Source organism: Bombus vancouverensis, chromosome 3 (assembly GCF_051014615.1).
Source record: "Bombus vancouverensis nearcticus chromosome 3, iyBomVanc1_principal, whole genome shotgun sequence".
NCBI lineage: Eukaryota > Metazoa > Arthropoda > Insecta > Hymenoptera > Apidae > Bombus > Bombus vancouverensis.
Window position 1 is genome coordinate 10,834,220 of NC_134913.1, and position 24,396 is coordinate 10,858,615.

Below are 24,396 nucleotides of genomic sequence, written 5' to 3' on the forward strand. Positions count from 1 at the left end.
TTTTAATCCCCCCTTTTTAATTATGTTATAATTATAACGAATATGTACATACGTCGTGTATAAGCTGTACGATCAATAATTTTTTTCACACAAACCTTGATATAAGTTTTATATTGATATACATATATACATAAATGAAATTAAAGTATAATTAGAAACAAGTAGAACAATATGTGCATTATATTATAAATAATGAATAAGAACAAAATTGTCGATGTCGAGTTAGAAATTTAATAAAACACAATAAAAAAAATATATTCACAATGGTCGAAATTAATGTTTATTTTAGTTTATTTTCAAAAGTGCCATAAGACGAAGATGATAAAACGGAAGAAGCATTTAAATAGAATAAAAGTATGATTAGACTTGTTTATTATCTAAAATCTGAAGATTTACATAACAACGAACGATTGAAACGATTCTGTAAGATAGTTTACAATAGAATACTTTTAATTTGGCGTAATTTTCAACTGTAGCTGTATTCTTTTTAAATTTGTTTGTACCAAATTGTTTGAATTAATGAGACATATAACTCTTTCATTTTTATCATACAAGTTTGAGAAAATTTTACTGTTGATTGCTTTTAAAAGAATACAGCTTAATAATACTTTTTAGTAATTAAAGCTTTATTTTACGACCTTCTACTCGGCACCAAGATATGTATAATATTGCTATAATTTAACGCTACGATTAACCTGTATACAATTATTCAGTGTCACGCAGATAGCTTTTTATTTTCCGAATCTTTTAGATTTGATTATGGTTACACATTAATTTTTATTTTCTGTTTAACTTTTCCTAAAACTTCTTTTAATCGACTTTTTTTTCAACAATGCTTAGTCTATAAAGATTAATAACAGGTTTGTAAAAGCAATAATCAACTCAGAAATCAACTTTAGAAACTAAAAACACAAACTTTTAGATATTAACTCTCCTTTTATTATATTAAAATATTTTTATCAATCGTGTAACTCGATAGTAAGTTATTTTCTGAAAGTCAGAAAATTCTCTAGATATGTAAAAATAGACGAAAGCAACTAATATTGCTATACATGTGGTCCCTACTGATTCAAAAATATTTTAATCATGTTCTAAGAATTGTTGTTGGAATATAACCAATGTTTTACTTTCTAAAAAAATAATTTCTGTCTATATAAGACTAATATTTAAAGAAATTAATATACATATTCGTAATATGTAATAAATTACTGTCAAATATCTCATAAAACAAAAGGAAGTTCAGCAGAAACTACATAGCTTCAAATCTCTACAGTTTATCGCACATTTATTTTTATATTTTCATAGATATAATTAATTTTCAAGATTATATATATTAATCTAAATATCATTATGGACTCGATCTAGAGTACCATGTTCGAGGTAGTGTAATTAAGATCTTAATATTGATTTAATATTTTATGTTCTTTAATATCTCTTAATATCATCCTTCCTAGGAGTTTTAACTCTCTAAACTTTCGAAGATGTCAAATCAATCAGATTCGCAAATAAATTTAGAAAATAATTTTTTCAATTCATTTAACAAGATATATAGCAAAATATTGTAACACACATTAATTCCGTAATCGCATAATTCCATTTTACCCTTATTCTCTTATCTAACAATATTATCTGCGTTTTTGAACTCATATCACAAGAAACATTAATATTTGCAATTCGCATATTCTGAAAAGTGTCATTGCAACATATTAACATCATAAAAAATATGATAGGTACTTGTCCAGTTCGTCTTAAACTCTGCTATTGAAGGTTTCTCATATGTAATATCTTAACCATCACTCTCAAGCGAGTGAAACAATTTGAAAGAACTGTACGAACGGTAAAATGCAAAGAATCATGACAGCCTCCTCAAAAGGCTGTACTAGCCGTGGACGACTGCACGCCGGACTTTGAATTTGATCGTCCGGCGTGTGACTATAGCTACGTGGACGCAGCTAAACTTATTGATGTCGATTCAGTGACGGCTGATCGTGGTTTCACGTCCAACGAGTCATAAAGCGGAAACTCACAACAGAAGAGGCATTTCAGGAAGTACGGCACCTCGACGTAGAAGGATGGTGGCATTGGAATTAATGGCGATGTGGATTGCTTGTAATAGCGATACTCGGCGTTACTGGAAGATGATAAAATATTTTTCTCGACAAATCTTTCGTATTATTACATACTACATTTTATAAAAGATTTATATAAGACTTAACCCATTGTCTTAAGATCTCTGCTATATTTACTTTAATCCTCAAACAGTATTGTTGGGTTAATTATGATAATTGTTAAAATAATTATTTAGTTTACGTCTCTTAATCTCACAACCAGATAAAAAGTCAGTTTTGGTAACATAGAAGTGATTATTGAATTTGAAAATTGAATTTGAATATCATATTCTTTCCCCTGTGATATACAGTTTGTAGAATTGAAGGTAGACATTGAAATACACAATCTACCTTTGTTGAATCATAACAATAATCTATACCACGATTATGACACGATATTATAAGACAAGGAATTAGTAAAGACTGATGATTTGATAAAGTGATACATGGGTTGTAAATCGGGAACTTACTCGCGATACCTCTCATCAGAAGCTCTTTCCAATAGAGGCATACCGGACAAAAATAGGATAATAATTGTAGTGAAGATTGGGGAAGCTATAGCGATCCATTCAAAGCCTTCAATCACGTTTAACGATATCGTGAAAATACCCCACCATACCACTATTTCCCCGAAATAGTTTGGATGCCTGGAGAGTCGCCATAATCCTGCAATTAAATATAAAGTAAACAGCAGACTTTGAATAACACTTTAAAAAGTTTAGTATAAAAAATATACCATCATTGCACCACTTTCCATTATTTATTGGATCTTGTTTGAAAGAGAATTTCTGTAAATCGGCATATGTTTCGGCTAATAAACCGGTCACAAAGAGTCCTGTACCAGTGCTATCTAATGTTGTCATAGTTTTAGGAGCTGGTGGTATTTTATGCCGCGGTGAATTGATGATAATCACTGGTAAACTTACTACATAAACCCATATAGCCTAAAAATAAATTTTAATTAGTTATATATACATATTTATTGTGTTCTAAACAAATATTTGATTTTGACTAAACTGTGCGTAATCTTAAAATTGTTTGTCACCTGAAATGTCCAAAATACAGCGAAGCGAATCACGTTACTGCGGCGATCTTCAAACCTCTTGTCACGACCAATTTTAATAATTCGATACAACAGATATCCAGAAAGACGAATACCCCATAAGCAAACGAATATGGTGACCATAAGCTGCCTGCTGTCATAAGGCTACGATACAATTGTTTACACAAATATAAATTAATAATTTACAAATTATTTATACGATAATAAATCAACAATTTTAGAAGTTTTACCTATTGATACATTTAACATACATTTTATTTGTATGATACGTTGTATGATAGAAAGCAATTTTCTTTTTAATCTCTAATCTCTCTATAGAGAAAGATTCAATGTTAAATATTATATTTTTTTATAATAATCTTAAATTATTTGCACTTATAATTTAATAATTTACAATTATAGATAATATAAGCTTTTGATGAATTTACTGATGTGGATTATATTAATCTATTACAATATAATATAAAATTACTATAAGACACTTCCCCAAAATACCTTATGGTAAATTTCATAAAGATACGTTAATAGTTCCTCGAACCTGAGAGGAAGTATTCGAATTACCTCTTAATGGCGGCCATAGATCTCTTTCGAAAACAAACGGTCGTGTAAAAATAAACTGTGGCGGTTGAATCAAACGTTCAAATGTATCTTTCCGCGCATTTTCGATTAAATGATTTCGGTCTGTTGTTCATTTACACGAGCACGAGCATGGAAGCGGTTTTATAATTAGAATACCTTGCCCACTTGGCCGAGAAAAAAAGTGAGAAGGGCGAGGATGATGAAGTTCGTGCCGCCGGCAAAATCCGTTAATTTGTCCAGCTGAAAGGTCGCCGCAATCGTGAAGAAGATGATTTGCATGCCAACGGTGACGATCGCGCTCACCGCGAAGTGGTCCTCGTCTAAAATATCGACCGCCATTGATCCTAGTTGATTGCCCACTCCCGCGCTCGATGAACTATTTTCGAATCTGGAATCGTTAATGAAGATATTACATGTGCGTTCATGTATATGCTTTGTTAGATAGAGATCTAGAATTTTACTGTTTTAATTTCATTACAGAATGGAACTTTTGGTCACCTATTCATAACTTCATATGTAATTACGTAAATAATTTTTTTATGTCATTTTATTTTATGTAATTAGATATTTTATGATATTTCTTTAAAGGTTATATTTTTTTATGTATTTAGATATTTGAACTACTTGTTTATAACTTTAGGTAATAATTAAATGTCAGGGTTATTTGTAACTTTTTATTTTTGTACTTCATAATAGTCCTTTACAGGTTATGTTTCTTTCCTTAAATTTGTTTAAATTATCTAGTCAGTCTTTCATAATTCCGTAATTATTAATAATGAATATAATCAAATAAAGTAATTTAATAAAATAATTAGGAATTAATAAATGAAAGAAAATTTATTCTTTGTGTTCTTGTAATGTCATTTATATATAATATCTTAGCAATTTGTGTTACTGTAATTGCTTATAATACGATTGATGTAGTAGATTACAAGCGTAATAAGTGTAGTTGGAACAGCAGTGTTATAACTGGTAAGTAGTATAAGCAACGGTCTGATCAGACTTGAGAAGATTATGTGTTGATACATAACTCAAACATCTGACATCTTTATGATTCTATTTTGTTTCTTGTATAAGCAGCCTTGATATCTATAAGTAGGCTCATTTATAAATTATATCGGTTCGTGCGTACTGCAATTGCATTATTCAATAAGAATAGTATGTTTCCAAAAACATAATATATCTACTTGAAACTGAAGAAAAAACATTTTATAACTTTTTAAATCTATTTTATAACATTTTATAACATTTATTTTATAACTTGGATCGCTTAATTTGGAGTCAAATCTCAATAAAATTATTGATAGAAACTTAAAACAATTTATGTGTGTCAACTTGAGATAAAAATGTGAAAGATTAAAATAAAGGTACAATGTTTAAAAATGAAAAATTTTTAATTCGAAGTTAAAAATACAGATGCTATATATTCTCCATTAGTTTGGTTAATATATTTCATTGTATAACTTTGATTCCTGCGTCAACATTATGATCATTTAACTGCCACTGCATCGTAGAGCGTCGCAATGCAGTTCAGTTTGTTCAATATCCTCACAAAAAATGTTCAGAAAGATACCATTCCTTTTACAACATATACTCGTAACACTTAAATAATCTCTTTTATCTAATGCAGTGAGATTTCACAAAATATTTTCAGTCATAAAAAAAGTCAAAAAAAAAATCATTATTTGTATTTACCGTTCTTTAATTCGAAACTTTTGCATTATATACTCTCACAATTCTATCTTTAATCAATCATAAGACAAAACGTATCTTCCTCAAAAAAAAAAAAAAAAAAAAAAAAAAGAAAAAGGAAAAGAAAGAAAAGAAAGAAACTCTGAAATATCAATTATTTATTCAAAACAATACGAATTTCCGGAAGTGCACATTATCACCACTTTGAGCCAGTATAAAAAATTCCTACCATTTTTCTACTATGAAGATTGAAGAAGCAACTTGTTCGATGTTATCAATGAAAAACAACGCGAAGCACCATTCACGAGCTCGAGTATCGCCAAATATCAAAACTGAAACCGTTAATTGTTATTCGATTAACCATTTTTAAGTTACGCATCAACGCTACGTTGGAGATGAATGCGGATCACACGAGCCACTGTCACCTCGAGAATACCACGGAAATTTCAGCGAAGTCACAATATCTTAGTAGCGCGAATTTTTAGCTAATGAAGAACGTACAGAGTCTGTGCGATGGTATATACATCGGTTAAAGGGATACGACAATTACCTCGACAGAGAGGGACATCATCGTAGTAACTAACAGAACGGGTGGACTTACTTCCACCCGCGGCGACAAGCAGCGGCAGGACTACGAGGGGATTCAATGTCGAGTCGAGTCTAAAACGAGAAACCCATGATCACGTGCTATGAAACGACCGCGAGCGCATCGGCGCTTTTCTTCTAGCTCCGTCCTTTTCTCGCTACGCTACGCGTCTCTCTTTGTTTATTACTCTATGGTGTCGACCTATTGGATTTCCCGATTCAGATTGACCATCTGGCATTATGGTTTATTATAATTATTTCCATAATTAATACTTTTCCTCATGATTACTTTACCATTAGTGATTTCATTAGAAAAAGTTTATTTTACTTAAAAGTAGGTAGAATTAAAATATCTTACATTAGAAAGAATTATTATAATTTGTTATTTAAAATGATTTAGAAAGGGGTAAAGATATACTATAAGGTTTTTAATTTATTTCATGTTCTTTAAGTACGTGTATATGATGTTTACTTTTGTATATACATTTTTTGTAAGTATAGGTAACGTCTTCATGAAAGATGGTTTTTTCTCTTTTTTCGATAAAATGATTGTTTTTCTGCTTTCTGCATAGTTATTTTATCACAATTGCTCTTTTCTCTCAGAGCGCTGTGATCTGCGCCCATTCAGCATGGAATCAATACGTACACGCGAGCGCGGGTGAGTTTCCAGTTAAATGGAACATGGCGCATTACGCTTTTCGTTTGTATTGTCATTCATTTGTACTTGCAAAAACAATGGGCATCCTTTAAGAGACATCTTTTAAAATGCTCGAGTTTGGTATTGAACTTAGGAATTTTTTTTGTAATTATACAAAGATGGATGAAAATAAAAAGAATTAGTAGATTGTTTCTTCAAATCGAATTAAGAATAATTTATTTTAGTATTGTACATTATATTATTATAATAGTAACTTTACAAACAATAACTATGTCTTAGATAAGATAACGCTTCTCAATGCGTATCTTCTTATAAATGTTATAAAATCCAGTTTGATGAAGATAAATGATTATAATAAGTGCTTTATGATCGCGCGTTACATTTTGGTCTTCCTTCGCGATAAAAAAGTATAGAGATCCATTGTGTATGGAAATGTAATAATTTATAACTTGCAGTGCTCTGTTTCTCTTAAATGAATTAGAAAATAATATTAAAAATGTAGCATGTTTTCTTGAATCTTATTGATCTTCCATTTTTACAATATCCTCAACTTCTTTTTAATTCATTTCAACAGCTGCACTGCACAACTCGTTCCAATTGTTTCATTTTTTTCTTAAGCTAATACCTATTTTAGATTTTAAGATCTAGTATATTTGCCCCAGATGTGAAGCATGAAGACAGATGCAATGAAGAGAAGAGACATAACAAGCACAGGCACTGGTCCTCTGTAAATAGATATTTAGATTATTAGCATTTGACTCAAATATATTAGCTCATGAAACTATTTCAACACCTCTAGAAACATTTTATGTATATATTATAAACAATATTTTGAAATTTCATTAGTACTAGAGCAAAACACGACTATTGTCAATAAACGTAATATTGATAAAATTTGAAATAGATCTGGACATATATAGTACTTACAAGATATTTCTTAGAAACATATACTTTGCAAAGATTACTACAGTATTTCAACAGTCAATAATTTCCTATATTAATAAACTAGAATATTTAGCGAGACCATTTGTAATACTAATTGTGTGTTTAAGGCTACTATTCATGCTTTATATTAATTTTTCACTAACCATATGTTTGCAATAAATGTCTTATATATTATATATATTATAATAAATGTCTTGAATATGTTTATAAAAAAATTCTGCAGTTGGTATTCAAATATTTTCATGGGCAACTATACATATCTGAATTCTATATCTCTATATTTTTTCTCAAGACTTTACGTTTACTTACACTTTGATGCCAGGAGAGTCATCGGTATAAAACCTCCACATGCCATCAGAACCAGCTCCTGTGTTTCTACTCCTGGTTGAAGTAGTTGTCGCAGTTTTCCTTTGTCTAACTGTACCACCACCACCTGTTCTAGGTACTATAGCTTTGCTTGGCGATCGGCCCGTGGCTCCAACTGAAGTAGAACTAGCTGCAGCAGGCTTAAAAAGATAAACAAAATATAACCATAAATTTCTACACAAAAAACTGTCTTCATTTCCTATTTAAAATTTTTACGAAAATACTTACCATTGTTTGTTATGTTTTCTTGGCGCTTGTTCGTCAGTAAAATGCCAAATAAGGAAAAGTTTGTTTTATAATTTAAAATTTTGTTTAAACTCACAATGAATTAATATGCGGATTCGCTTCACTTTTTTAAGATACGTTTCGTTATCTTTTTGTGAGCAACATTAAGAGAATATTGGAATAAAGTGACTTGGTAATATTGTATCGTGCAAAGCCAACCTTCTACCAATTAGTTTTAAACGTTTACTGCTAGCATAAAGCACGGTATAAACCGACGTGTCACATGCATACCATCCACGTAGTGAGCTCCAGACACGTCATCATATGCCGTTAAATTCATAGTGATGCGTGAGCGTTGATCTTTATGCCGCGTTTTCATGTGAAGAATCGTGACCAAACATTTTATCAAACTATATATAATTACAGTCTGTGAATAATATCCAATTATCTTTAAAAAAATGAGCAGTTGCATAAATAATTATTTTCAAATTAAATTAGCAAGTTTTGTAGAACTTATTAGATCATAAAATAAATAGAACACAGTACGGCAAATTTAATTGTAAAATATAGCTTGATATTAAAAATTATCTGCTTTATCAAATTTAAAATAAGATAAAAATGAAACAAAGATATAAATAAGATGTTTTGATATATAACATAATAAAAGTGAAAAATTTTGAAATATCACGAAATATCACGCTAATGATTTAAGTATTTGTAATTTTATAAAATTTCAATTTCATCGATTTTGTTAAATAAAAAAAAACTATAATGTTACATACTTATGATAGTATAGGGCATTTATTTGTTATTTACAGAATATATGATCATTAGTTTGTGTTTCACAGTTTTCTATATTAATTATATTTTTGGTAATAAATAACATATAACTTTTATATAAGTATAGATCGCGCGAATTAATGCATGTAATTTGTCATACTGTGATTCTATACAAAAGATCTTAAGTATACGTGCATGTATAATGGTCGCACGCATAATAATTTATGTTCTACAATTTTATCCGTTAATCTTTTCCGTGTTTTAGCAGACTAGTTATAAATTTATGACAACATATTACACTATCTCTTACAAAATTGTTCACACCATGATATAAAAGAAAATCGTACATATCGTTACAGGAACTTTCTCCTTTTTGTTTCACTTATTGTACATTTTTAGCCAATGTAAGGTAAAAAATACGAAACTGTGTTGCCGTTGTTTACATGTAAATCTTTACACAAATGCATTCATTATTAATAAAAGTAAAAAGTTCATAAAATACAAAGTTTAATACTTCTATTGGTCTCAGAGTGTACAGTCTCAATGATACTTCTCTTTGCGCCAATAACAGAAAATATTCTGTAAATGCTTATAAATGCAGTAGTTGCATGTAATATACAATACTTATTTGTGTAAATTAGATATACCTTTTCAACGGTATCAAAACAATGATTATTGTATGATTGTTCAGTCACTGTAGAGTATTTTAAATGCATAAATTCGAAATATTTCATACGAATCTTACAGTAATATATTGATATACTAGCAATACAAAATTTTGTAAAGGTATGTTGCATATCTAAGCTACTGTAACTTCATTATGCTTTGGCATTCTGTTATATATTTTACAATATAGAAATACTTAAAAAATTAAAATGACTTTCTCATCCATATAATTATTTCTTTTGTTAAAAAACCAATCAAGAAAAACGCTTCACTTTCTTGTCATTCAAATAAGACTTCTTTTTGTATGTAAATATATACATAGTGTTAAGAAATATTCATATGGACCCAGCGCAGCAGTTACTGTTTGGCACAAGGAATATTGTTGCAAATTTTGATATACAATAAACATTATATAGTACGATTTTTACGCAGGCGCATCTAAATCACGCTTTTTAAGCATAATTTTACATAAATGATAGCATCATTAGCCATTATCAGAAAAACATTTCCATACAATCACATTTTTTTCAACAACAATAACGAACCATAACAGGACCTTTATACATATATATCTATTGCTCTAATGCTTTATTTTTATTGCAATTAGAAACGGATATTATGCCTGCAATGTAACCATAACAATCAGTGAGTGTGCATCAATTAACATTATGCCCTATTATAATTGGAATCGTAAATAATTGTTACGAATATGTTTTAAAAATAGAAATTAAAATACAAAGTATTTAATCATTTTGTGACAACTAACTCAAAGATATCTTACTACTGGTCATAATCTAATACAATATTTGGCAGACATATAGCTCCAATAAATTGACTTTGTTATTGTATAGAGCGAAATAAATATTCTTCTTAGACCAAACTGATCTCTTATTTGGTATTTAAGTACTTGTTACTCCTTTACGGGCTACTAATAGATTTAATACTGGATGCTTTCTGATATATGATACTGCTTTTTTATGAGTTACCATTGTAAAATCATACCCATTGCACTGTAAAATTTTATCATGTATACGAAGACCGCTCTTTGCTGCTGGTGATCCTTCATGAACTTCAGTTACATATATACCCTACAATATTGTAAAATATCAGTTAATAACATCTGACAATATGGGATGCATTTACAATATCCTATATCATATTAATCTCCATTACATTATCTGTATAACCCTGAGGACTTTTTCTGAAATCTTGATCAATTCCACCTCCAATTTTAAAGCCACACTTCATCACTTCTTCCCCATTTTCATTAACATCCGTTTCTTTTACCAATATAATTGGTATCTAAAAATAAAATAAAGTACATAGTAAAATTTGTTCGTAATAGAATATTTTGTTTAATATTACTACATGAATATCTTTTACCATGATTATTGCATCGTACCAATTTATATTGTATGAAAACAAAAAAAATCAGAAAGAATTTAAAAATAAAATTATATATTGTAAAAAATAAAAAGAAATTAAATTAATCATGAAGTTCAATGCCTAAAAAATACTTGACAATAATCGAACGAGTATCATTTGTATACTTACGCTTAAACATTCCATAGCAGTGCCAGCTTGATGCTGAAAAGCCATTTTCGCGCACATAATGATAAATCTTGTGTCTGATGAGATCAGATTGACAATTGCTTCTGATGATTCAACGTTACCACCAATTGCTCACGCACTATACACACCAATGTACCGATCACACAACTATTCAAAGATGTGTGTATGAAGATGTATTTAGAAAAACGTGTTATTAAGTAGCAGAAAAATTTTGGTTCACTCTGAACGTGAAATCAATCGGACAATACCGTTAAGCTTGGTACACTTCAGCGTTGTTAAGATCAGTTAAGTTAAGACAATTTCGTTCTCACGTTGACAGCCATGCGTACTGTTCGATATAGATAGGAAAATATCGTTCCAATAGTGTATCGTAGAAAATATCATTGACTAAGTATAGGATAGACTTGACATTCAATGCTTTTTTGTGTTCCATGTTTTGAGTCACCTGACTCGCTTATCATTTATGTGTCACATGCGATATTATCGATATATCATGTATCCCACCACCGACGAGGTACAAAATAGATGTGACATTCAACGCTTTTTCGTGCCCCAAGTTTTGGGGGTTATAGACACCTCATGCCATTTTCATATATCATGCAACGTTATCGATTCAGCATAGTAGAGGTTTGAATTGAAACTAAATTTTTCTATGAAATTACAAATAATGTATAGAATAAGATATTTTGAAGACTTGAAGACTTGAAATTGGGAAGTGAAATAAGGAATACGAAATGACAATGAAACTTGACGCGATAAATGTCTGTTTCTCTTTATTAACAAGCTGAGTTAGCATACCTTGTGAAAGTTTGACACTTCGATAAGACATTCGATTGTTTTATTCTTTTTTTTTATGTTCTTTATTTTATTTTCGCGTTAACCATAACGGACGACGATTAATTTTATCGAACTCGTCCACGGATAGTTATACGAGGATATGATACATAAGTTCTAAGGTTCACGGATCTCATGTATTATACAAATAATTCGCTGGTTCGCAGTAGCTGCGACGAGTTTCTATATCACACGTATCTCACCTATGCACGCGTTCATCGGACGCACACTCGGAAAACCAATTGCGCTATTTTGTGTTTTCGCCCAAATTTTCTTCTAACTATGATCACGCATTTTTTTTGACTTTGAAAAAAATTTACTAGAAACCATACGGTCGCTGCTATCGTACGTTTTGCGCACGATTTAATCTTCATACAATTCGCCATGTCCGTTACGTTTGTACAGACGAAATATATATTTATGCACGTATAATAAATTACGTCGTTATCTCGTAAGAGGGCATACTCTGCATATTTGATGTCTAAATTATGAATTTTTCTCTAGGAGTTTTATAATTTAATTAGTTAAGCATATGTTGCACATCAATAGTAAGGCGCGTCATTAAAAAATGTAAAAAATTTAGAAAACATTGGGATAGCCCTTAATAAATACACACAGTAACTCACAAAAGTATTTGAACACTTATCATAGAAAACTTTTATAATATACACTGTATATTTTATTTATCTCAAATTTTACCAATATAATCATGATAGTCGAGTCTCATTAGAGATGCTAATGAAATTTCAAAATGTTTCGTAGAACACAAAAGTTTATAAAAGATTTCTACAAATGTTCGAATTGTTATTCACTTCTCTGAGCTACTGTACATGATAAATATGTGACATATTATTGAGTGTGACGTTAGCGAAAGAGGAACTTCGGAAGTTGAAGCTGTAATCTAGTAAATTCCTGTAAAAAATTTGAAATGGGAAATTGTTACATTTAAAAGTTGATATGGCAGTTTATTGATTAATTTTCAACTAAATTATCGATAAAAATATATTAGTACCATCGAATTCGATAGTTTCAATAGTACTTTTATACTGTTACTTATTAAAAACGTTTGTGTATTAACATTATTACGAACAACCTAGTCTGTTAAAAGTTTTCGTAGAAATATATTATTCATATAGAAGATGAACTTCTTTCCCTCTCTTTCCTTTTGGATAAAATGCACGGAGTATGCCCTCGTTTGTGAAAATTCTGAAATTATGAGCAGTCGAAAAACGTACGGTCTTAGACGCCATGATAACGATATCTCGTTTAATTATTACAATTAAGGCAATAGCCTTATAAATTAATAGTCTTTGGAAACCGTAAACTCTGTTTGGCAGAAATCAACTTAAGCGTAGTTAATTAGCCTCAGTCGCATCATTTTGAGAATACGATGCGTGAGACTTTAATTGCTTATCGACATTTGAAAATGCCTTATCAGTCCGCGTAATGGGTAACTTATCGATCATCGTGAAAGTCGTCTGATTCGATAAGTTTTGCTTCGAACAAAATGTTTCACCTTTTGTTTCACTATGCATTTCAAGAATAAGCAATTTATAATTTTTTTACTCGCGCTTTAATAAAATTCGTAGTAGCTTTCATGGAAGCTAACCTTTATTCTCAGAAACCGACTATCGATAAAAGAATTTCCTGTTTGTTGCTCTTCCTTTGTTTCTTTTCCCTCGTTTCGAAACGCATGATCACGAAAGGTTAAACATTAAAATATCTATATAGAATATTTCGCGAATGAAAACAACGTAATACTTAAAGCTATCTTTTGTCGTTAATTAATAATCGAGCTCATTGTATGTCGATAAATTGTTCACCCTCTAAATATGATGCATACATGTATGTACATTTTTAAAACATATCGTTAAATACTCTTTCTCACTCACACTTCTCGATCTTTGATCGAAAATGCGCGTTTTGACGCAAATATAATCCTCGAATTATTTTATCAACATAATTAATCAAAACGAAATGTTGAAACGCACAGTCGTGCTTTCTTAATGCCGATATTTAGGAATGTTGTTGCAATTAGCACTCTGCGTAAAGCGGAAGTTGCCATGATGTATTTGGAGATTCGTTTCTTTCTTGAAACATCGTTATATTATACTTTCTTATTCTTATTAATTTATGTAGCGGTAATTTTACAAATGATATTTGTATGAAAAGAAGGGAATATATAGATTTTTTATGCTAAAATGTAAACAGAGTCGATTTAGTATAGTTGCCCTGAATACACTGAAATAAAGTTGCATTCATTCTTCTTAATTCTTTGTCAGTATAATAGAATTACAATTGTACTTAGTTATCATATCATTAGATTTTCAATGAACGCTTTATGTCAGCTTTTTTGTTTTATGATATAAAGCGAAGACCACAGGTAAAAGACACGATAAGCAATTTTAAAATTCAATAATCAATTCCATGTTACTAAAACTATTCTTTTAAGTAATTGTGGAATCACATATTTCTTGCACTCTACTGGACATTCCAAAAATAATTCATCAGTTGCTTCTTTATATAATTTTAAAGATATATTGCCTGTTTTTTTTTGAGACATACCTGTGCACCTAACAAGTTGTTTAAAATCAAGAAATTAACAAAGATGGACTTGTCACGTTCTTTTCGTGTGCTGTTCAAGAATAATAGAAGCGATTATACAATAGATATTTAAACGATGTTTCTCGAGGATAGCAGCAAACGATTCTCAATACCTCACTCTCATCATGCCTCTTCAACTATACAATCCATGGTAACAGTGTGACTAATGATACGTACAATCTATACTATACAGTAAGACGATTATACACGTGTGTAATCCATCATTCCATCTTTAAATTGACTTGTAACGCTCTGTTGATGTTCTTGTTTCTTCTTGTTAATCGCTGTTGCAGAATCTTTCCAGGAATGATTGCGTTTGTTGCTCTCACGTAATGTATGTGGTTGGGTTTTAAAAGATGAAATTCTTATATAGGGCTAAGGACTTTTGTCGATACTTTCACATGTAACTGGTTCCTGTCGTTTCGCGATTGGTCGATCGGAAAGAGCTGCGAATAACGCAACGGCAGTATTCGATGCAACGATGAAGCGATCGTTCAGACGATTTGTCGATAACTTTTAACAGGAGAATGCACTGAGAAAAATGTTTAAATATAGAGAAACTATCGTTTTAACCTATAGGAACATTTTGTATATATACATATACAATATTGTGCGTATATATACAAAATGTTGTATATGTATTGTATATATGCATTGTATATGTCTATATACATATACATATTATATTAGATGTTATGCTAACATTAATTTCTCTTAAGTAAAATGGACATTATCTTCGAAATGTTAAACGCTCTTCTCAGTGTTCCAACGTGAGCAAAGATTTTTACTTTTACGACGAAAATCCCTAGTTAATTCCGATTTTGACAAGAGTTATAACCAGACTCTGTCAGTTGTCGAAAATTGCAATTTTTCACTGTACGTTGACGTTTCTGTAAGACCCTTAGATAGTCAGAGGATTCTTTAAACCTCTATTTATACCTTTTCATGAAGAGTTCCGCTAGAATTGCTAAATCTTGATCATACATGTATAGTGAATTCTTGCCTTTCTTGTTCCTTTCTTTGTTGGTACCTGAAACGAAATTGTATAGTAATGTTTTTAGTCATACTTCAAATTGCAGGAGGTATGTTATTTTTCTTTAAATACTAATCTATCTTTTAACGCTAAACAAGCTTTGTGTCATTGAAGCTTTTGTTAGATTAATATGTGGCGTGAATTTTTATTTGAGTTCGACTGATGATGCTTTTCGGTGTAGCTTCTTTAATCCTTAGAAGACATCTGTTCGATTGGAATCTTTAGATATAGTTTGAGAGCCTTGGAATAAAATAAAATTGATAGGAATCCCGTTTATTTATAACTCAATAAAATTTTACTACATTTATTCTGAGAATTCAATGAAATGGTAATTTCTGAATATCATGATTCGATCGTTACTTGCAGAGGGTTCGATTAGGATTCTTATAAAATACATTGAATTAACCATGACATCTATTGACCATAATAAGCAGTATTCGAAGTCCTTGAAGCAAACCTTCGATATTAAATTTTGTTTGCATTCGTAAGTACATATTGAACTTAATCTCATCATTAATAAATATAATGGTATGTAAATACTTTTGGTAACTATCGTGTATCTCCTGACGAAACTCATTGGACAGGATATAGTCAACCAAAATTTCAGAGGCCTTCCTAGGATTAACATGAGTAGAGAAGGGAATCTCAACGTGTCAGCTTACTACGGTCTACGGAGGTTCGTGTCGATACCTAGCGAGCATAGATTCGACGGCCTCGATCGGCAGTCTACCCAAACTGCCGCCGTGGCGGGTCCCGGTCGACAGATCTTGCCAGTCCCGTTCACGATCACGATCACGATCACGGTCGCACTCTACGTCGCTCAATTCGCGGCTGTCGCTAAACCCGCTTGGCGGCAATAACGTCATGTCCTCCACCGAACTGCACAATGGATCAGAAACACAACATTTAGAAAAATAAGAAATTATACATAATATTATATTGGAAAATATTCTTATCGCCATTCATTAAGAAATTGATCTTTGATTTTCGAGTTTGATTAATTATTCTGGATCTGGTATTTAATGGTTAAATAAGGTTTAAATTAGATATTTGTATAATCTCAGTAGATCCAGATTAATTTAGAGAAGTTTGAAAGAATATTGTTATTAAATATTTTATATGGATATAATTACTTCATGATGATGAGAGATTATGATGATATATATGAATTTAATCGTTAAGGAATTTGATGAAATTTATGAAGATATACGATACGATATCTTCAAGTAATAGAAAAATGTAATCAGTGTAGTAGTAAGAATGAATTTTTATGAAATGTATTGCATATGAAAGATTTTAATTCTTTTATTATCGTCGTGATTGTTCTTACAGACTTTACATTTTTCTATTATTTATCAGAAATGAGATTGATAAAATCGTGATACGAATATTGAACATAATCAGGACTGAGTGCTATGTGGAAACAAACAAACCTTGGCTACCTGCGAGTAGACCGGCTCGGCTGTCGGCTTCGTCGTCTCGCAAGTGAAGGTGAGCCTTCGTTGTTGGATTCTGTACTCGATTCCACCCCTCGTGAAAATACATCTACAGAATGATTTTATGCAATTAAGTATGTAATTGTAAATTTATCGATCTATAGACTTATTCTATAAAAAAAGCAATGAATTAAATCGAAAACTGTTTTTACAAAATTACTACTTTAATTGGGAATCTTTCTAAAACTTTAGAAAATAACAAAATTTGGCAGAAAATCTGCGTCATTCAGGGGGCAAAGTAGAAAAATAAAAATTTGAACGAAACAGCAGGGTTATGTATTAATAAATCAAAGAAAAACAGTGAATTTCCAACAGGAACTAGAAACAATATTACAAAATTTACCTCTGCAAGGCTTCACTGGTACCCTGTAACTAGGTCCAGCGCACTCTCCGCAAGGGCTTCCGGACGTGTCGCTTCCGGAACCCTGACGACTCGAGCGTAGCTTGCTCTCCGCTTCTGCGATGCTTGGGAAGTATCGTTGCTTGTGCCACCTTGGAGTTTTAGACCTGAACGTGAAAGAACACCAGAAAGAGGAAGAGAAAAGGGTTTGGGAGCAGGATATCAAGCTTTCTTTAGCAAGGAAGTCGAGCAAGGAACGTTTACTCTGTCTAGCATGCGCTTTAAATAACAGAAAAGGGTTGAAAGAAAACAGTTACCTCTCGAAGTCCACGCTGGACCTCTCGTAATCGATCGTGTTGATGTCTTCGTTCTCCAAATGTCCAAACGTTTTAAATTGCATCGTATAATCGAGCGTGGCTGTTGTTACTGAACGATTCTCTCTTCCTGGTACGCTGAACGTGGCGTACGGACTTATTTCGTACATCTCTACAAGAGAGAAAATGATTGTTAGTTAATGTGTGTAATAAGAATACAAGAATATTATCTAAAGATCCCTTTAGAAAATTATATTTTTAATATAAGTCTCTAACTTCTTTCTATTGAATCTAATTCTTCAATTTGACAAGTGATAAAAACAAACCTGATCCATGGTCGTTAGACTTATGATTCTCTTGCTTCACTGGCGAACTGGTATAAACCTGATGATTCCTTCTATTATCACGTTCAGCAGTGGACTTCAATTGCATGGTCGACATACAACTTGAAAGATGATGATGTTGCTGATGCTGCTGCTGTTGTTGAACCAAACCCAATCCTGACTGTTGATTCTGTTGTTGTCCAGGAAGAATTTCTCCTAAGTAATTAGCTCTAAAAAGCACAAATAATATCATCCTTAATCATAAAAATATTTATTGAATAAATGACAATTTTTAAAATTTATACATATTAATGATAATGTACATAAACGGTAGTTTTTGGAACTTATATAATTCAAATTTTATATATAACTAAAATTATAATTTTGAAAATAATATACCTTCCACTGCGTTTTAGCATTACGTATCCCAGAATGGCGGCGGAAATAACTAACACGATTGCACAGACGATAGGTACAACCACGTAAAGTACTTTATGATTAGGTATAGCTTTTTTAACATCGTTTTCCATAATCAGGTCATTCGGAGGACCAATACTAACGCCACTGAGAGTGGTGGTCGCGAATTCCATTTGCGTTTGCGTGGATCCAGCGTCATTATGAGCTGTCAGACGTAAACTATACCACGAGGCAGTCTTTAACTCTCTTATGACTAGATCTTCTGTAGCACGACTTGCCACTAAATTCCATGGTTCAGTGCTGACACGTCTACGGTACTCTACGGTGTAATATTGAATCGGACAACCACCATTTGGCCAAGATATAAGATTTAATTTGACAGAGGTGCCATTGGCAGAGATGATGTCTCGTTCTTTTGGTAATAAAGGAGCTATGAGAAAAATTTGGGAAAGTTATATCGTATTTTAATAGGAGATTATATAAGAAGTTAAATCTGTGTTAAAATTTACCAGTTCCTTTGGTCGTGGCACTAATTAAAGGACTTGGATCTCCAGTGCCCACACGATTATGAGCTGTTAAATGTGCCAAGTAGGAAGAACCGCATTTTAAACCTGATAAAATGAACTCAGTTTGTTCGGGTGATAATGCGATTTCTTCCCAGCCACCCTGGTCCCTTTTGTAGCTTAACACGTAGCCTGATAAAAGTAATATTTTTATTAATTATCATTTTATTAATTATCATTAATTTTATTAATTATCATTAATATTAGAAATAATATCATTCTATCGTTTGATTATTCTATTACGATTTCTGATATTCTATATTTCTAATATACCTTGAATAGTCGCACCACCATTATTAGGATGATTCCACCTAAGTCTTATGCTATTCGTTGTTGTATACTGTAGTTCTAACATTGGTGCTCTGGGAGGCATCACCACGACCAATGTGTAAGTGATGGAATCGTCACCGAATAAGTTGCTAGCTGAACACGTGTAATTCCCAGCGACTGATTGTTCTAATCCTAAAATTTTTACTTTCTTTAATTTCTTCGTTTATATATTTTTTAACTCATTCAAAGTTGTCTGAATCTTACATAACATTTTAAAGTTGCAACGATTTTTTAAGATTATTGATTGAATGAATTAAAGTACATATAAGTATATTAATTGAGGAACTTCCTGAGAGGGCTTGTACGTTCATATACATTGTATACTATATATAATTAAAATTATAATTTTGAAAATAGTATAGCCACGACCAAATACATATATAATTAATCATTTTACCTTATCGATCTCTTTACCAGAGATCTTTTCAACTATTTTTAAACCGATATTGTTAAACTAACCACGAATATTGAGATGACCATCAGCAGTTAATTCGTAATGTCTTCCAGTAGAAACTTGACTATTTCGATATGTCCATATTGGACGAGGCGTAGGATTACCCACGACCAAACAAGACAAGGTAATTGATGATTTAATCGCTCTTCTTAATAATTGTGAAAAAGACGCCACTCTAGCTGGAGCTGTAGAAACGATTTTATTAAACCCTATTATGTATATCTAAAATTATTTATAAATTAAACAATTTACAAAGAATATTCTATAAATAATCAAACCTCTAGTATTTGTAGTTTGAGTTACTATGGTGGTCGGTTCTCCTTCACCCAGCCCTGTCGTTGCTGACACCCAGAACTCGTACAATTTACTGATACGTGATTTTATTTTACATCATTATTTGCATTAAAATTTCATTACAATAATTTTATAAAATGGCTATTACCTTTCAACCAAACCTCTTAGTTCCATAGTAAGAGTGTCAGTCGGTGACGATGGTGGTTCGTGCATGGTGTGCGTGTTATGGTTACTGGAACCTGCCTCCCTGCTGTAAACCGTGTACTTGGAAACGTTCCCATTTGGTTGTAGGGGTGGTAACCACGAAACTAATATACTCTCCGCGGTTAGCGCTAAAGCTTTGATACCAGCTGGAGGACCTGGTACTAAAATGAATGATAAACAAGTTACAATAAGTAGTAAAAATATTTATATTAGGCGAATCAAAAAATAATAAAAATATGATTCTTACCATCCTCCTCCGTTGTACAAAAAATCGGCGGACTTAGAACTCCATCACCAGCACCAGTATAAGCCAATACTCGAATAGAGTAATTCGTATACTTGTACAGAGTGTGTAGATAAGTTTCTACGCTGGATGTCTTCTTTACTTCACCCACTGTCGATATGTCCACTAAAACAAATTTTAATGCAAACAAGCCTTTAATGGAGAAAGAGAATCAGATATCTGTAATATAAAATGCTTAACTTGATATAAATGCTATCATAGATCTGTCATAGATACATCTGAGAAGTACTATAACTTTAATCCGTGTTACAGTGCCAATTTTTGGATAAAAATTATACAAACACATGAAAAATGTTTGTTTTTATTAAAATAGATATAATTTATAAAACGGATCACTATTAAACAAAATATAAATATTTCCTTGTGACAGACTGAGATATCCGTTTGTTATAGAAGAAAAGTAGAAAAATATACAATTAAATACACTGATAAAAATCAGAAAAGAAGAAACAGCTTTATGATGTGCTTGAAAATACTTATAGAATATAATAAATGTTGTGTTTAAAAATGTTCATAAGATACAATACACATTATTTTACTTACTGTTGTCAGTGGGTACTGGTCTATAATATACTTTATAACCCTGAATGATTCCTCCATGTTGATGGGGTGGGGGTGCGCTCCAAGAAACTTTTACACTTTGGGAAGACAGAGGAATACATGATACTTGCGTTGGCGGAGTCTCGGGTACTAAAACAATTGCAAGATAATACAATAAATTAGTAAGAGATCACCATCGGTCCATTAAACGGTAAAACAATAATATTCATAAAAAGGAAATGTTCTTATGGAAAGTTTATGTATATCTCACCTCCTTCCTGAGTTGTTCCAACAATGGGAATGCTGGCTGGGCCGCTGGCTATACTATTGAAAGCTCTGATCGATATATCGTACTTGGTGAACTTTCTCAAGCCTGTAAGCTGCACCTTTGTAGTCGCCCATCCGTTCACGGTTAAACTTTTGCTTTGGTTCACACCTGATGTCGAAGATGAATGCTCCGACCATGTCACTATGTAGCCCAATAGATCTCCGTTACAGGATTCCTTTGGGGGCGGCTGCAAACGCAATAAACCTTTCAGCGTTTCATTAAAATTACTTTGAATTAACATCTTCCTCCAAAATCAATCAGATTTATCTAACATATATAATTAATATATTAGGTTGCGTAATAGTATATATTGAGTAATAGTTGAGTATTTGTATATTTTATAAAGTATATTTACCTGCCAGCTAACCATGAGTTCTCCAGGACCTGCTGATTGCACTTTGATATTTTGTGGCGGTTCAGTAGGTGCTGTTAAAAATAAAAAATATGGAAGCTATGAAATAACAGTGAATAAAATATTTATATATTTATTAAAATTATATTAGCCAGGGGTATATTTCTGTACCTTCTTCTTGAGTTTTGGCGACCACGGGATCAGTAGGCACACTCACATCTATTGAATTTATGGCAAATATACGAAACGTGTAAGTCACTGCTGGATGAAGTCCTCCTACCAAAGCTACTTCCTGATCGTCGCTAGTAGTCTCGAAAGGAGATAAACCTAAAAAAAATGAAACTGTAATTATTATATTGAATTATATTGAATCTAATTATTATACTACGTTCTATTGAAATTATTATATTAAATTACAATGAATACTACATAAAAGCAAAGACGTTACATTATCTAAAGTCAAAGAGATTAGTTAAAAATTTTACTTTATGTGAATGTAAAGGATATCGATACTGTAAAAAGAAATCAAACTAAACAAAAATTTGGTGCTTTCGTAAATTGCATTTTTTTGTAAACGATATACTCTATACATATAGGTCGTCCATTAAATATCATAAAATTAAGCTCGAAAATCGCTTATAAAGATTAAAAAGTAGTAAAATAGAGATAAAAACGAAGACATTTTCAAAAAATAACGACAGCTATAGCTTTACATGATTTAAAATGAAATTACCATTTTGTGTTGGATGTATGTTATTTCCGTTATTGGAACTTCCAGGGGTGTAAGTTACGTTGTGCGTTTTTGCGGGATTCCAATCGTCAGCTAAACCGTGATTCAGAGATCGATACTGAATAACGTAATTTCGTATCGGGCTGTTCCCATCGAAAGCTCTCTTCCACAATAATCGTATCGATCGCGAGCCGATTTCTATGACTTCTAGCGAGGCTGGTGGATCTGGTCTCTCTGTACAAGCGATAGAATTAGCATAATTAAATTATCATTCGTGATCACAGAATAAATTAATTCGTTTGAACAGAGAAAATAGAACAATAAATTTATTCATGATGATAATATGTTTTAGGAGCGTGAAGAGATATACTATAGAGATTAATTAAATATTTTTTAATTAATATAATGAGTCAATAGCAATTGTATTATCAATTATTGAACATACACATATGTTATTCGTATTAACAAATATCATCGTTATTAATTATTTGGACTTTAAAACCTTTCCACGTAGAGAGTCTTTTAACTTGAAGAATCTTTTATTCTGAGTACTATGAAACATTTCGAGATTTTAAGAATTTCGTACTGGAAGTATCATGAAGGATTTTAATATTCTAAAAGCTATGATTAATACCAATACTCAGAGTTATTATAGTATTGTATTAAAAGTATTCTCTCCATTTTTAAATATTTTTTGTTACACTTCTTCTAGTTGAATATTACATTTTAAATATCAATATTTATATTTATATTTAATATTTCATATCAAATACAAAATTAAAAAAGAAATTACCTAATTAATAATATCAAAAAATTGAAATATGATCCTAAAAACAACAATGACAAATCAAAGGGAGATAAATCTTATTAAAATACTACCTTGAACAGCAAGATAAATCAGATGTTCGCTTCTCCCATAGGCATTGTCCGCTGTGCACCTGTAAACTCCAGAATCTTGACGATCACTGCTTGCTATAGATAATTGTGATTTGAGGCCGTTGTCTGTTTTTATTTGACTGATGCTTAGCCGATGACTGTTAGTATCTAAACGATCACTATTGTGCATCCATTGCACTTCTATGGGATTATCCCCGATGACAGTACAATCAAGCGTCACGGATTCGCCACGACGGATCGTCACGTTCTTACTCTGGAACTCGAACCTTGCTGGTTCTATAAAAAAAAAAAAAAACGATAAAATATTCTCGTTTGACAAAACTTACTTTATAAGATTACTGCAACGAAATTCTAATAAATTTGGTAATATTTTACAAGTATTTTCACCTTTGTATATTCTTAAAAAAGAGAAAAGGAAATAAAAGAATAGAATAACTGTGACTATATAGGGATGCCAATTTATTTTCAAATTTCGCAGATACCAAGAATAAATAAGTGACGATTATACTAAAGTTTGTGATAATTGGGACTCGTAATAAATGTCTATAAAAAATAGTATTTGAAATGCTGTACAAATATTTCATAAACATATTATCAACACTAATATTTTAGTAAATTTATAGATGTATATTTAATATTTTCCTTCGATCCAAGATTGAATGTTAGCGTTACAAATTTAATAATACAAAATAGAATATATTTTCTTAATTAATAATATAATAGAAATTAAGTATAAATTTTGTCCTTTAACACTCAAGACATAAATGCAGAATAGATAATTTCAAATTTTGCTTAACACA

At 31.3% G+C, this 24,396-nt stretch overlaps 4 protein-coding genes and 1 long non-coding RNA gene across 10 annotated transcripts in view; 1 reads left to right on the top strand and 4 right to left on the bottom strand.

The window, feature by feature from the left end:
- Window positions 1–95: 95 nt before the first annotated feature.
- LOC117165870 (uncharacterized) lies at window positions 96–6,130 on the bottom strand. Of its 3 annotated transcripts, XM_076617424.1 has the most exons (7): window positions 5,993–6,011; window positions 5,672–5,774; window positions 3,907–4,138; window positions 3,154–3,315; window positions 2,845–3,052; window positions 2,579–2,774; window positions 96–2,131 (listed from the first exon to the last, which is right to left on the bottom strand). In XM_076617424.1, exons 3-7 carry the CDS (start codon window positions 4,087–4,089, stop codon window positions 1,939–1,941), a joined length of 942 nt encoding a protein of 313 aa, XP_076473539.1. In that variant the 5' UTR covers window positions 4,090–4,138; window positions 5,672–5,774; window positions 5,993–6,011; the 3' UTR covers window positions 96–1,938. The 3 variants fall into 3 exon arrangements, with proteins under 3 accessions (XP_076473539.1, XP_033205208.1, XP_033205209.1); XM_033349317.2 differs by lacking the exon at window positions 5,672–5,774 and having other exon boundaries at window positions 5,993–6,130; XM_033349318.2 differs by lacking the exon at window positions 5,993–6,011 and having other exon boundaries at window positions 5,672–5,981.
- A 741-nt stretch (window positions 6,131–6,871) lies between these two features.
- Sec61beta (Sec61 translocon subunit beta) lies at window positions 6,872–8,542 on the bottom strand. The gene is made up of 3 exons (XM_033349217.2): window positions 8,225–8,542; window positions 7,940–8,136; window positions 6,872–7,410 (listed from the first exon to the last, which is right to left on the bottom strand). Exons 1-3 carry the CDS (start codon window positions 8,225–8,227, stop codon window positions 7,323–7,325), a joined length of 288 nt encoding a protein of 95 aa, XP_033205108.1. The 5' UTR covers window positions 8,228–8,542; the 3' UTR covers window positions 6,872–7,322.
- Window positions 8,543–9,003: 461 nt separating this feature from the next.
- LOC117165810 (tax1-binding protein 3 homolog) lies at window positions 9,004–11,557 on the bottom strand. Its single transcript, XM_033349201.2, has 3 exons — window positions 11,222–11,557; window positions 10,841–10,969; window positions 9,004–10,755 (listed from the first exon to the last, which is right to left on the bottom strand). Exons 1-3 carry the CDS (start codon window positions 11,276–11,278, stop codon window positions 10,567–10,569), a joined length of 375 nt encoding a protein of 124 aa, XP_033205092.1. The 5' UTR covers window positions 11,279–11,557; the 3' UTR covers window positions 9,004–10,566.
- A 100-nt stretch (window positions 11,558–11,657) lies between these two features.
- The window catches only part of Dscam3 (Down syndrome cell adhesion molecule 3), a 309,001-nt gene continuing 296,262 nt past the window's right edge, over window positions 11,658–24,396 (bottom strand). Inside the window, exons 16-34 of one of the 4 annotated variants that reach the window (XM_076617056.1) lie at window positions 23,579–23,872; window positions 22,703–22,933; window positions 22,141–22,296; window positions 21,973–22,043; window positions 21,561–21,804; window positions 21,293–21,439; window positions 20,693–20,854; window positions 20,390–20,606; window positions 20,226–20,314; window positions 19,953–20,132; window positions 19,437–19,625; window positions 19,110–19,295; window positions 18,583–19,030; window positions 18,187–18,413; window positions 17,864–18,032; window positions 17,550–17,698; window positions 17,153–17,255; window positions 16,401–16,589; window positions 11,658–15,707 (exon numbers count right to left, since the gene is read on the bottom strand). In XM_076617056.1, coding sequence (XP_076473171.1) covers window positions 15,656–15,707; window positions 16,401–16,589; window positions 17,153–17,255; window positions 17,550–17,698; window positions 17,864–18,032; window positions 18,187–18,413; window positions 18,583–19,030; window positions 19,110–19,295; window positions 19,437–19,625; window positions 19,953–20,132; window positions 20,226–20,314; window positions 20,390–20,606; window positions 20,693–20,854; window positions 21,293–21,439; window positions 21,561–21,804; window positions 21,973–22,043; window positions 22,141–22,296; window positions 22,703–22,933; window positions 23,579–23,872 — 3,503 coding nt within the window. In that variant the 3' untranslated portion in view covers window positions 11,658–15,655. Of the gene's footprint in view, window positions 15,708–16,372; window positions 16,590–17,143; window positions 17,256–17,549; window positions 17,714–17,863; window positions 18,033–18,186; window positions 18,414–18,582; window positions 19,031–19,109; window positions 19,296–19,436; window positions 19,626–19,952; window positions 20,133–20,225; window positions 20,315–20,389; window positions 20,607–20,692; window positions 20,855–21,292; window positions 21,440–21,560; window positions 21,805–21,972; window positions 22,044–22,140; window positions 22,297–22,702; window positions 22,934–23,578; window positions 23,873–24,396 lie in introns of those variants that run through there. The other 3 variants (XM_033349145.2, XM_076617057.1, XM_076617058.1) reach the window with 3 other exon arrangements.
- On the top strand, window positions 15,655–16,425 carry LOC143302431 (uncharacterized). Its single transcript, XR_013057932.1, has 3 exons — window positions 15,655–15,759; window positions 16,077–16,194; window positions 16,295–16,425. It is a non-coding gene; the product is annotated as an uncharacterized LOC143302431 (long non-coding RNA).

Coding starts and splice junctions, on each gene's coding strand:
- LOC117165810 (XM_033349201.2), bottom strand. CDS start 11,278: ATGTGCGCGAAAATGGCTTTTCAGCATCAAGCTGGCACTGCTATGGAA. Junction 10,970..11,221: donor CTGCTATGGAATGTTTAAGC/GTAAGTATACAA, acceptor TTTTATTTTTAG/ATACCAATTATATTGGTAAA. Junction 10,756..10,840: donor CTCAGGGTTATACAGATAAT/GTAATGGAGATT, acceptor ACAATATTGTAG/GGTATATATGTAACTGAAGT.
- LOC117165870 (XM_033349317.2), bottom strand. CDS start 4,089: ATGGCGGTCGATATTTTAGACGAGGACCACTTCGCGGTGAGCGCGATC. Junction 2,775..2,844: donor TGGAAAGTGGTGCAATGATG/GTATATTTTTTA, acceptor ATTTAATTGCAG/GATTATGGCGACTCTCCAGG. Junction 2,132..2,578: donor TCTGATGAGAGGTATCGCGA/GTAAGTTCCCGA, acceptor ATCATCTTCCAG/TAACGCCGAGTATCGCTATT.
- Sec61beta (XM_033349217.2), bottom strand. Junction 7,411..7,939: donor GACTCTCCTGGCATCAAAGT/GTAAGTAAACGT, acceptor ATCTATTTACAG/AGGACCAGTGCCTGTGCTTG.